Raw genomic sequence first — 13,407 nt, 5'->3', positions numbered from 1 at the left:
GACTTTGCAGCCACCGGATATCCTCGCTGCCTAACTGGCAGTGGCCATGTGGCTGCGCCGGCGTTTCCCGACAACCACGGCGTTATTTCCACTAATATCCTGCCCGAGGCCTCCGGCCGGGCGCCGCCGCCCTCGCTCGTGGGTCATAACCCGACTGCGCCCGCGCTGCCCCAACACGGAGGGAGGCTCCCCGAAGTCCCTCCAACCGCGCCTGGCGACAGTGGCCCGGGGGCCCTCCCGACCGCCGCGGGCCGAGCCGGAGGCCGGCGACTCGGGGCGGGCGCCGCGGGGCGCAGGGGGCGGGCGGCGGCGGCGGCCGCGGGGTCCGCGCCCGGGAGGGGCGCCCTGGGCCGCCGCGTTCGCGCGGGCCGCGTCCCCCCGCGGCGCCCCCCGCGGCGCCCCCCGCGCCCCCGCGCCCCGTCCCTCCCTATCGGCGGCGCACACGCGCGCACAGCCGGCGGCGCGCCCCGGGCTGGAGCCGCGGCAGCTGCGGCGGCGGGGGCGGGCGGGGCGGGGCGAGGCGGGGGCGGGGCCGGGGCGAGGCGGGGGCGGGCCCGGGGCGGGGCGGGGCGGCGCGGGGGCGGGCCCGGGGCGAGGCGGCCCCGGCGCCAGCCAGCGAGCGAGGGAGCGAGCGAGCGAGCCAGCGGCGAGCGCGGCGAGCACCCGAGAGGAGCGCGAGCAGCAGCATGGCGGGGCTCCGACGCCCGCAGCCGGGCTGCTACTGCCGCACCGCCGCGGCCGTGAACCTCCTGCTGGGCGTGTTCCAGGTCCTCCTGCCCTGCTGTCGCCCGGGAGGGGCTCAGGGACAAGGTCAGCCGTGCGCCGCTGGGCTCGCGCTCCCTCCCCTCCCCACCCCGCCCCCCCTTCTCTTTCTTTCAGGGAACTGCTGAAATCTATAAGAGGGCGCGGGGAGGAAGGGGAAAGGGGCAGGAGGAGGAAGGGAAGCGGTTGCACTTCTCGGCCGACAGCATCTCCGGGCCGCCGCGTCCCCTCCCGCGCCCCCGCCCCCCGCCCCCGGCGGACGGAGCCGGGCAGCGGCGGACGGAGCTCGGGCACCGGCGCGGACCGCTAGCCGCGCGCGCCCCGGAGCCTTTGTGCGCGGGCCCCGGGCGCCCCGGGCGCAGCCCCCGCTTTGTGTGGCGCGCGCGGGGGCCCCGCCGCGGCCCGGCTTGCTGCAGCTTTGTTCCCCGAGCCCCGCCGCCGGACCCATCCCGCGGCCGCCCGCCCCAGATGCTCGCGGTGCGGCGCGCCGGGGGGCCGCCCCGGCACCCCCGGGCCCGCGCGCCCCCTGCCCTCGGTCGGCGCGGCCGCGCCTCGCACCCGGTCCATGGTGCCCGTGGCCCCGGGCGGCGCGCGGTGGCCTCGGCTTGGAGAAGGACGGGGTGACTTGTCTGGGAGAGGCGGGCGCTCGGGGCGCGGGAGGGGAACAGGAAGCGTCTCTTTTCCGTGCATTAAAACGCGGTGTGTTTTTCTTGGTGTCCGTGCAGCGATTGAGCCCCTGCCCAACGTGGTGGAGCTGTGGCAGGCGGAGGAAGGGGAACTGCTGCTGCCCACTCAGGTGAGGACGGCCAGGTGACAGGGCGGCTGCGGGCGCGCGAGGGCGGGGGGGCCGGGAGGCCGCGGCCCCCCAGCGGCACCGGCGCTCGGGCCGCTTTGCAAGGCAAATAAACGGTCGGGCCGAGCCTGAACACCTGGCAACGGTGGCCTGCCCAGCCTCCTCCCGCGCCATGTGACAGGGCGTGAGTCACGCCCGCCCCAAGTTCAGGAGCTGGGAGCCGAGGCCACCTCAGCAGGGCCGCGGCCCGCGGCCGCCTGGAGGAGGGGAAGGGCGGGCCCCTGGGCGGCCGCGGTCCCCGGAGCGCCGCGAGCCCCAGGAGCCCCAAGGACGACAACAGGAGCCCCAGGACAACAGGACAACAGGAAAGCTGCTCTCAGACGTGTTAGCGACTGGCACTTGCCACTAGCCTTAAGCAGCTTCTGCAGGGAAGATGGGACTTTAAAAAGATTGTCGTCTTGGATCTTTGCCAAGTGCCTTTAATTCGTGTAGGATACACCCTCTTTAGCAACTTGAATTTCAGGTTTCGGGGGCTCTCCCCCCTGTGATACAGTGATTGCATGTGGAAAAGTAATTACCAGCATTTCATTGAGAATCTGTGGCATCCTACCGGGTTCAGGGCTGCAAGTGGATACAGCCCCGCAAAGCGTTGTGTTAGGGTTCGACTTCTAACGTTTGTCTGCAGATGTATGCATTTAAGCGTGATACGGTTGACTGCTTTTCAGCAGCAACAGTAGTGACCCCAAATACTTTTTTTTTTTTTTTGGCGGGGGGAGGGAGGAGTTGAATTATAAGGGAATATTTAGCTTGTGTGTGGTAATTTTTAAGATGTTCATTACTTCCCACATTGGTGGCAGCACTTGATTCTATGTTGTCTCTTGTGGCTGTTTGGAAAAACAGGATGTCTAGCTATAAGTTCACGGCTCTGCAGTTTTACAGTTGAGTTTCTCCAATCTGTGTGAAGCATTAAGAGTGCTGGTTTTGAGATATTCAGAATATTCACTTTAACCAGGACTAATGAATAACAGCTTCAAGGCAGAGAGGTGACTTCTAGAGGAAAATTTTTGTGGACCTTTCCTGAAGGCCAGCGAGCTGAAAGAGACCGGTCCTTTGAGAAAAAGCCTCATTGGGATGGAGAGCAAATAGTCTGCCCTTCTCTTAAAAGTTTATTCCCAAATGGGGTTTTTTCCCCCTCCTCTGATCAGAAATAACAGATGCGTATTGTTGAAGATTTGGAAAACACACAAAGATAAAAAGAACCAAATAGAAATCATTCATGATTCTACCGGGAGACCCACATTTGAAATTTGACGTTTTTCCCTTTTTAAAATACAGTTATATTTGTGTCTTAATCATGATTGTCCAAAAGCAGCATTCGTGAGGTTCTGGGCTGGAGACTTCTGTGTTGTGGGGGCCTGTCCTGGGTGGAATTCTGTGTCCTGTGGGCTACAAGATGCCCAGCAGTTAGATGGGGGTGAGAATGGCCCTGTGATTGTCCTGCAGTTAGAGCCTCGCTGTCTCTACTCAGTAGTTGCTGGTGGCACTTTCTCCTCCCTCTTGCCCCCAGGTCTGACAGCTAAAAATGTCCCCAGACGTTGCCAAATGTCCCTGGGGAGCAAAAGTGCCCGGGTTGAAAAGCACTGGTGTATATCTATATGTATTTGCATTTTTACTCATTTGTAGCCTGTACTCCTTACTGGCTAGTGTTGAAAGTCAACCCAGACAGAAAGGAAAGTAAATTATAGACTCTCATTTGTTGCAGCATTAGTTGAAGATTTAGTCACTGTGCTCAGAGATGGAAACGTCAAGGCCTGTGATATGATCAATGATTATATTTATAGCCTTAACATTTATTTTATAAAATTCTTAATTTGTGGCTTTGTTTTGTTTATATGTGTAATATAGTTTGTTTTGGTGGAAAAAAATGCACACAATTTAGAAGCTGTCTTTCTGGAGTACTCACTAGAGAAGCCTTTATAACTAAGCTATTTTAATGAAAGCTATAATGAAAGTGAAACTGATATTCAAAATAATTTTCTAAATACTTCATCTCTATCTATAGACACATCTTTTAGAGACTATTTACCCTGCCTGTACTGGGGTGGGGGTGGGGATATATGTGGATCCATCTGTATCTGTCAGTGTAAACTGCAGATACATATGCATATGTATTTATCTAAACTGCCTATACACTCACACACATATGTATATAAACTGCAGAGAGTTCTGAAGAAAGTTATTTTTAGAGAATTTTCTTCAAAGTATTTGGACTTTTTTTTCCCACAAAAAGCTCCCTTGTGTGTCATGGAGTCAGCTGAAAAAGAGTATTTATAGGTGTTTTTTAAATTTGAGGGTTTCTGCTTAATTAATTTGTAGGTTGGGTTCCTTTCACTCAGAAAGATCCCGAGGCAGCTGCAGAAGCTAAGATTTGTTAGTGATGGGAGAAATGGGAGCACCAGAAGGTGTGGCATCAAAAAATTGAATTTTTAAAAAAGATTTATTTATTTATTTATTTTTCATTCATTCATTCATCCATCCATTCATTCATTCATGAGAGACACAGAGAAAGGGGAAGAGACACAGGCAGAGGGACAATCAGGGTCCCTGAGGGGAGCCCGATGTGAGGACTTCATCCGGGGACTCCAGGATCACACCCTAAGTCAAAGGCAGACGCTCAACCACTTAGCCACCCAGATGCCCCCCCCCCAAATTGAATATTAACATTTGTCACCACTCATTATTTATACAGTTGATATTTTTGGAAATGTTTTCTGGTGATTGGGTCTTTTTTTTCTTTTTAAGTGAGCAAGGACTAGAAAAATGCATCTTTGGTGCATTTTTGGTGCAAAACCAAATAAAATAATTGAATTGTTATAATCTTCCAGACCTGCTGGATAGGTTTCCAGGATTTGACTCCCGGTTCCGTCCCTTTTCTCAGTTTCTTCATCTGCACAATGGGGGGGTGAGAATGGCCCTGATCTCAGAGGATTTTGTGAGGATTAAAACTGTCTTGAACTCAGTGAGCACTTCATGTCTGTTACCTATTATTTTGGTATACTTCTCAGCTGATTCCTAGATTTGGTCACTGGAGGTCATGGGAGTTTTCCTGCGTTGAAGAGGTTGAACCAGTGCAGAGTACTCAGTACTATTACTTGCTCTACAGTTGTGTAGATAGGTTATATTATTCACATCTTTTTGTTATGTGCGGTTTTTACATGGTAAGATATTTGGTGTTCGAACATAAACTATCTATGGTGATAATGAGAAGGAAGGGGAAAAAAATGTGATTTTATTCTTAGATTTACAGAACTTTTCCTCTCTTCTGGCCTTACTTCACCTATACTTCTCAACACACTGAATCCAAAGTGGTGATGGTTAGGAACCAAACACACGTTTTCATTAGCTTATTATCAGGAAGTAATCCCATGTGTGCAAGATACTGCATTGCATACCTTCTTACTTTGCCTTCAAATAACCCTTCTGTGCTGGCCTGTGATGCCCTTGACCTGCCCTAGCTCTCAGGGCCTTCCGCAGTCTGACCCTGTGTATTGCTCTAGGCATTCCTCTGGGACGCAGGCCCCAGCATGACCCTTGGCAGAGCGGCCCCCCTGTGTATCTGTTGAATGAAAGAACAAATGTGATTGTCCTGCTGTTCCCATAGAGCCATCCTCCCAGACTTCTAACTCCATAGTGGCACTATTGTCATTTCTCGCTTTCTGAGGTTCTTGAGCGTCTGGATTTTTTTTTTTTCTTGGCCTTGATGTTCCTCCTTGCCCTAACTGGATTCCACGTAAGAGTTTGGGCTTTCCTAAGCTTGGTGGTCTCATTGCAGCCACACTGTTCTGCATACAGTAGGCATTGAGTAGTTAGCCCAGAGCTCTTCCTGGGGGGAGGAGAGGCAGTTATCAGTGTCTTGTCCTGTTTCTGAGGTTAGTTTCAAAGATGGCAGGCTAAATGCCTTAAGTGTTGATTTTGGTGGTTGTTGTTTGTTTTTTTTGGTATCCCTTCTGGCAGCAGGAAGGGCAATCTAGAATTGTTCTTCTAATCCATTCAGACTCCGCAGAGATAGAAGCCTCACTCCTAACAGCCCTGGTTAGATTTGGGACACTAACATTGGTGCTGAGTAGGAGCAGGAGTTACCTGATACAGAATCATGTTGGTCTGGTTTGGGGTGGCTGGGCTTAGTGCTTTTCTGGCCTTGTCTGTTCATCCCCCACGCCCAGCAAAGCCGCGGGATACAGCGATAAAGAAGGACGTCTCTGTCTTTAAAAATCTCATGTCTTACCCCCTTAAGTCTGGTATAGGTAACGGAAACTGGTAGAAAGTGAAACAGGAAATAGTACAATAGTACACTGAATAAATTCTTTATTATCTCAGGTACTGTGTTATGTAATAGCATCTTGCTCTAGTCAGTGAATCATTGACTGGTATTTGGAAATCTTTTTGTTATAGAGATTTATTTTGGGTTTAATCTACTTCCACTATCAACATAAAAAAATAATACCTAACATGAATTGAATATTACTGGCATTGTTTAAGTACTTTATGAGTTTTTAATACTCATATTAATACACTAAAAACCATGAAGTGTTCTGACCTGACATTACGGATGAGGAAATGGAGTCACAGAGTCATTAAATAATTTGCCCAAGGCTGAAGGAAAGTGGCAGTGGTGTGATTTGTACCTGGGAGGTGTTGAGCTTCAAAGCTTCTGCTCCTGGCCACTATGGCACTGTATGAGTTTTAGCAGTCTGACTGGGAAAGTATTGTGGTGGTGGATTTCCTGTGTTTCAGGGAGATCCCTTCATATTCTGTTTTGAGTTAGAAAAATTAGCTTAATGAAGTTTTAACAAATGGTCAGATCCACTAGTGTTTCTGAAATTTTTGCTTAATATTTTTTTTATTGAGGTATAATTGACATAGAACATTACATTCCTTTCAGGTGCACCGCATAACAGTAAGTCTAGTTACCATGTGTCACCATACATATTGCATAATTTTTTTTTTTTTTGTCTTGCGATAAGAACTTTTAAGATTTACTCTCAGTAACTTTCAAATTTGCAATACAGTGTTATTCGCTGGTCATCATGCTAAATATTACATCCCCAGGATATAATATTTTAACTGGAACTTTGTACCTTTTGACCAACTTTACCCATTGTGCTTCTCCACTGCCTGCCACCCCTGGCTCCCCCAGCAATCACCAGTCTGTTTTCTGTATCTGTGAACTTGGTATTTGTTTTTTGTTCTTGTTCTTGTTTTGTTTTGTTTTCTTGTTTTGCTTTTTAAAGGTTTTATTTATTTATTGAGAGGGAGCGCGAGCAGAGGGAGGGGCAGAGGGAGAGAGAGAGCATCTCAAGCAGACTCTGTGGTGTTAGCTTGATCCCATGACCCTGAGATCATGACCTGAGCTGAAACCAAGAGTTGGAAGCTCAACTGACTGGAGCCACCCAGGTGCCCCTGTTTTTGTTTTTTAAATTCTGTATTTGAGAGCTATCATCTATCATAGGTATTTGTCTTTCTCTGTTTGACTTATTTCACTTAGCACAGTACCCTAAGGGTCTACCCATATTGTTGAAATGAGATTTCATTTTTTTATGGCTGAACAGTATTTCATTATATATATGCACACATACGTATATATACAGGTACCCATGTATATGCACATACATACATATCACATCTTTATCCATTTATGTCATTAACTTAGGTTGTTTACATATCCTGCCTATTGTAAGTAATGTTACTATGAACATGAGGGTGTAGATATTTTTTTGAATTAGTGTTTTTGTTTCCTTCAGATAAATACCCAGAGGTGGACTTGTTAGATCGGTTTATAATGTTTTGAGGAACCTCCATACTATTCTCCACAGTGGCCACGCTAGTTTGCTTTCCCATCAACAGTGCGCAAGCGTTCCCTTTTCTCTACATCCTTGCCAACACTTATCTCTTATCTTTTTGATACTAGCCATTCTAACAGGTGTGAGGTAATATATCCACGAATATTTAAGAAACAGCTAGACTGCACTTAGCTCTATGGATACTTATTGAGTATGTACTGTGGCCCAGCACTGGTCTAGGTGCTTTGGATGTTGAACAAAAAAAACACTGCCCTAGGGATCCCTGGGTGGCGCAGCGGTTTGGCACCTGCCTTTGGCTCAGGGCGCGATCCTGGAGACGCGGGATCGAGTCCCACGTCGGGCTCCCGGTGCATGGAGCCTGCTTCTCCCTCTGTCTATGTCTCTGCCTCTCTCTCTCTCTGTGTGCCTATCATAAATTAAATAAAATAAAAATTATAAAAAAAAACAAAAACAAACAAAAAAAAACACTGCCCTAGTGGAGCTTGCAGTCTAATAGTGGCATATAGATGGTAAAAAGAAGTAGAATAAATTGTAAACTCTTTAGTCTGTTGTTAGAAAGGCATCCGTGCTGTAGGGTGGCAAACCGGGGGAAGATTAAGGTGATGGGAGCTGGAGTTTTAATTTAACAAGGCAAAGTTGGTCCCTTTGAGAAGGCCTGTATTTGACATTTGAGCCAAACCTGGAAAGCAGTGAGAGATTTAGAATAGCTAGTGCAAGGGCCCTGAGGCACTGCCAAGGGCGAGTAGGGTAGGGAGATTACAGGATTTGGTTCCCTCCTTTTGAGAGCCTGGTGGTGTTGGGGAGATAAGGCTGGTAATACCCTGAGATAACACTCAAGTGCTGAAATGTAGCAACTGAGAGGAGAGAGGAGGAACCGTGTATATTGGAGGGGTCTGTTAAGGCTTAGGAGTAGGAGGGCTGCTTAGAGACCTGCATTAGCAAAAGTGTGAATGGGGCCTCCTCTAGATCCTTACATGAGTGACAGTGTTTTTAAGTTGATGCTTTGAACCGGAGCCAGGAGCTCCTGATGAAGTGTGGCTGTAGAGATAGGGATGTGTATGTCAAGGTCAGTTGACAGTTGCCCGGTTCCAGGTTAAGGAGCTTAGAGTACATCTGACTAGCAGTTAGTGAGTGGTAGTAGGCTCTTGAGTAGAGATTAACATGGTGACATTGGATGCTGGGTCCATACCAAGTGGGTCGTTAAGTCGTGGCTGATGTTGAAGAAAATTGGTCTTGCAGTGACACAAGGGATGGATTGGAGGCAGTGGTCTTCAGCAAAGTGAAAAGCCCTGTCTGTGATGGTAATGGAAGCCTGGAGTACTGATGGTATGGGCTGCTTTGCTGGTGGACGGGGTGGAGAAGAAAGGACAGGTCTGTACCATGGTTCAGACAAGTGAGTAGGTCTTTATGGCTAGAGGTGAAGAAAGAGCAGTATAAGATGACCCTAAGGTTTGCCCAAGGGTCAAGGAGGGTGATGGTATCCTTGACAGAAGGAGGCTGGTTAGAACAGAAACCACTTGGGACGCCTGGTGGCTCAGAGGTTGAGCATCTGCCTTTGGCTCAGGTCATGATCCTGCAGTCTGAGGATCGAGTCCCACGTCGGGCTTCCAGCAGGGAGCCTACTTCTCCCCTCTGCCTGTGTCTCTATTTCTCTCTCTGTCTCTCATGAATAAATAAATAAAAATCTTTTTTTCTTTTTGGTAATAAACAAAATCTTAAAAAAAAAAAAAAGAACAGAAACCACTTGGCAGGGGCCCCATGTGTTGATAAGTCCAGTGTTGTCATAACTATTTTGGGAGAGAAAAAGTGCATATGTGCTGGAGGCATTTGCCAGTAGGTTTGGAGTTGCAGATGAATTCATCCTACAGGTATTGTGGAGTACCTGCCACATGCTGGCCACATACCAAAGCGGCAGGAGTCTTGCTCTCAGGAAAGATAGGCATTCCCTGAGTAGCTACCCGTGTGATCGAGTGAGGAGTTGGGGTTGGCAGTAGGGATTTGGGCCTCACGGTGATGAGCGTGGGTCAGCATTCTGGGGGATTGGTGTAGGGAGTGAGGGCCCAGGACTGGCAGTGACGAGGAGGAAGAGGGGGCAGAGAGGCATTAAGTGCCAACAGCCAAAGGTTAGGGAGAGGCTGGAGGACCAGGAAGGCTCGGTATTCCTGACCCCCCAACAGTGGAGAACTTTGGGGAAGAACGGTCAAGATTGTGTACCTCAGTTTACATGTAGGATTTATTTGGATCTGGCCTTTTGTTTCTATTTCAAGTTCCTTTTCTTTTTACCTTCCTGGTACATGACATGTGGTCAGATTTTGGCCTGGTAATCTGGGGGAGGATTTTGGAAGTGCTTTTGACGGTGATGTTTATGCCATTTATACAATCGATCAGCCTTTCTATGTTGATGTCAAAATGTATCAGGTATCCATGTAGGGGATTCTGAGCTAACCAAAGGCTCTTGGAGAGACAAGATGTCATGCTAATTTGGAAATTATGTTTAGGTCAAAATTTTAAGCAGGGAGAATCTGACACTATCTAAGGGATCACTTGGCAACTTACAGCTTTTAGGAGTGTCATTCTTTTTTTTTTATATATTTTATTTATTCATGAGAGACAGAGAGACAGAGGGAGAGAGAGAGAGAGAGAGAGAGAGAGAGAGAGAGAGAGAGAGGCAGAGACACAGGCAGAGAGAGAGGCAAGCTCCATGCAGGGACCCTGACGTGGGACTCGATCCCGGAACTTCAGGATCACGCCCTGGGCCGAAGGCAGGCAACAAACCGCTGAGCCACCCATGGATCCCTAGGAGTGTCATTCTTTCAATAAATTCATTGAATGCCTGCTGTGTATCAGGCACTATTTTTTTTATTTTAAAGATTTTACTTATTTATTGAGAGAGAGAGAGAGCGCGTGCGAGAGCGAGCACAAAAGTGGGAGAGGAGCAGAGGGAAAGAGGGAATCCCAAGCAGACTCCAGGCTGAGGGTGGAGCCCAGCGTGGGGCTCTATCTCAGGACCTCCTCTGTCTCAGGAGATCATGACCTGAGCTAAAGCGCCAGACACTTAACTGACTGAGCTGCCAGGTGCCCCCAGGCAGTATTTCTAGACGTTCTTTACAAGTTCATCATCCATGTGAAATTTAAGAATTGTTTCTTTTCAGATTTCTGTGTTGTTCTTAAACAACTGTTAAACCATGTGTTTTGTTTTGGTTTTTAATCAATAGGGTGATTCTGAAGAGAATATGGAGGAGCATTCTCAAGAACAGAGGTAAGAAAAACCACAGGAGCAAATACCTGCATGCTGAACATTGCTGCCCACTTTGGATGCTATCTGAAGTCTTGGTTATGTACGTTTATGTTTATGTGTTTAATATATCTGTGATATACCTTGATCTTTGGTGCTTGGGATATCTGAACTCTCTAATAATTAATATGTCTTTGTTTTAAAATAAAGTTGTGCAGAAAGCTGTTAGAAATACCTCCTGCCACCCATTTTCTTTTTCTTTTTTTTAATTTTAATTTTATTTTATTTTATTTATTCATGAGAGACACAGAGAGAGAGAGAGAGAGAGGCAGAGACACAGGCAGAGGGAGAAACAGGCTCCATGCAGGGAGCCTGATGTGGGACTCGATCCTGGGTCTCCAGAGTCACGCCCTGGGCCGAGGACGGCGCTAAACCGCTGAGCCACCCGGGTTGCCCCCGCCACCCATTTTCAACTTTGCATTTTCCATAGCACACCTATGCTATCCTACTTGTTCAGAAATGCCTGTTGAACATGAGGCACAGTGCTGGGTGCTGGGCATGAAATATTGAATAAACCCTGCGCTGCACATAGTAGTGGAGCCAGACCTTACTGTAAACAAAACAAAATGGTTGTGATTGTAGTAACTGTCAACAGTTGGATTGCCGTGGTACAGAATAATGAGGAAGATAGGGTGGTCAGGTGAGGCCCCTCTTAGGAGGTGACATTTGAGCTGAAGTCTGGAGGATGCAAAGGAATAGCTGGGTAGCAAACAGGGAGAGTGCTCTGGGCAGTGGGAGTGGTGGCAGATGCAAAGGCGCAGAGTTAGGAAGCACTAACAGTATTCCAAGAACTTGGAGAAGGCCCGTGTGGTTTGTGGGATAGTGAGGTAAGATAGGACCTTAGAAACCACAGTAAGGAGGTTGGATTTTATATTTTTAACGGTGTAAGATTTGTTATAGGATCTAAAGCAGGGGTTAGGAAATCGAAAGGTGTCAACTACATTTTTAAGAGAATACTTTGGTCGCGGAGCAGTCTCATGGTCACTTTTCAAACTGGGATGTCTGGTCCCTTGAAGGTACATGGAGACTCTAAATGGTACCTGGACATACGAAACTTTCAGGGAATCAGCTTTTAGATCCCACCATCCAGATAGTCTTCTGAAATTGAGCTGTCTGAGGTTGCAAGTTACCCTTTTCCACCTCTTCTTTCGTAATCTCTCTTCCCCACTTTATAAAAGAAAGGCATACTTCTTACCTCGTCCACATCTTACTATGTGCTTAATGTTGGGCAAACAGAGGTGTGATTTAAAATACCGGCATTGGTCAGGAGAAGTGATAAACTCTGATTGGGTAACAAATTCTTTTGTAACTCTGGAGGTTTCTGAATCTGTCAACAAAATTGAAGGGCACAATCAAATTGGCAGTTGGTCATTGAAAGAAAGTTATTTTTAGGGGATCTCTGGGTGGCTCAGCAGTTTAGCGCCTGCCTTCAGGCCAGGGCATGATCCTGGAGTCCCGGGATCGAGTCCCACGTCAAGTTCCCTGCATTGAGCCTGCTTCTCCCTCTGCCTGTCTCTCTCTCTCTCTCTCTCTCTCTCTCTCTCTGTCTCTCATGAGTAAATAAATAAAATCTTTTAAAAAAAAGTTACTTTTAATGATCATTGCTTTTTGGATAAACAGTGAAGGAGTTTAGAGAATATAGGGACAGCATTGTAACAGTGCTCTTCTATTCACGTTTTAGTTTATGTGAACAAGCTTTTTCAGTGCTTACACTTTTTAAAAAAGTGGACATGAAAAATAATAGTCACATGAATCAATGACGAGGGGGTGAGACACTTTTCATCCACTTCACTAAAGAATGCATTTTCAGTAAATTTGTCTCTTTATGTTTAATCGCCTATCAAAATTTAGAAATTTCTTGATCAGTTGTATACTAAAGAAAATTATAATGACAGCTCAGTTCAGAAGAAAAAAATACTCAACAATTAAACACTGTGGTCATAGGAAATTTTTTTAAAAATCTAATGTTTCAGTTGAAACTCATAGTTTTGTTGCAGAAGACTTTGAACATTGTGATGTATGTATTAGATTTAAATACTTGGAGGGAATATCCAGTAATACAAGAATGCCTATTGGTGTGTTTAAAGAAATGGATGATGGGGGCACCTGGGTGGCTCTGTTGGTGAAGCGTCTGCCTTTGGCGTTGGTTATGATCCTGGGGGTCCTGGGATCATGCCCTGCGTCAGGCCTCCCTGCTCAATGGGGAGTCTGCTTCTCCCTCTCCCTCTGCTGCTCCCCTTGCTTGTGCTCTCTGTCAAATAAATAAAATCTTTTTTAAAAAAAGGATGATGATAGGGCGCCTGGATGGCTCAGTTGGTACAACATGTGACTCTAGATCTTGGGGTCATGGGTTTGAGCCCCATGTTGGGTATAGAGATTATAAAAAAAAATAATGGTGGATTTCATTGCAGTAGTATTTGAGTTCCATTGAATGTATTTAAAAAAATGATTGAGTTGAGATGCCTGGGTGGCTCAGTGGTTGAGCGTCTGCCTTTGGCTCAGGGCATGATCCCAGGATCTGGGATCAGAGTCCCACATTGCCTCCCTGCAGGGAGCCTGCTTCTCCCTCTTCCTGTGTCTGCCTCTCTCTGTGTCTCATGAATAAATAAATAAAATCTTTAAAAAATGATTGAGTTTTATTAAAAATGCCCTCATTTATAATATGCCAGAGATTACATTCTTTGAAGCCTTTTGAA

At 47.5% G+C, this 13,407-nt stretch overlaps 1 protein-coding gene across 3 annotated transcripts in view; it reads left to right on the top strand.

Annotated features, from left to right (window-relative positions):
- Positions 1-639: 639 nt before the first annotated feature.
- Positions 640-13,407, top strand: part of TMEM131L (transmembrane 131 like) — a 161,885-nt gene continuing 149,117 nt past the window's right edge. For 2 of the 3 annotated variants that reach the window (XM_055336242.1, XM_055336240.1), the window contains exons 1-3: positions 640-810; positions 1,488-1,558; positions 10,632-10,675. In XM_055336242.1, coding sequence (XP_055192217.1) covers positions 687-810; positions 1,488-1,558; positions 10,632-10,675 — 239 coding nt within the window. In that variant the 5' untranslated portion in view covers positions 640-686. Of the gene's footprint in view, positions 811-1,487; positions 1,559-10,631; positions 10,676-10,702; positions 10,755-13,407 lie in introns of those variants that run through there. The other variant, XM_055336243.1, reaches the window with a different exon arrangement.

The sequence above is a fragment of the Nyctereutes procyonoides genome, unplaced genomic scaffold (genome assembly GCF_905146905.1).
Source record: "Nyctereutes procyonoides isolate TBG_1078 unplaced genomic scaffold, NYPRO_anot_genome, whole genome shotgun sequence".
In the NCBI taxonomy this organism is placed as follows: Eukaryota; Metazoa; Chordata; class Mammalia; order Carnivora; family Canidae; genus Nyctereutes; species Nyctereutes procyonoides.
Note: the sequence above shows the minus strand (reverse complement) of the source record. Positions and strands in the feature narration are given on the sequence as shown.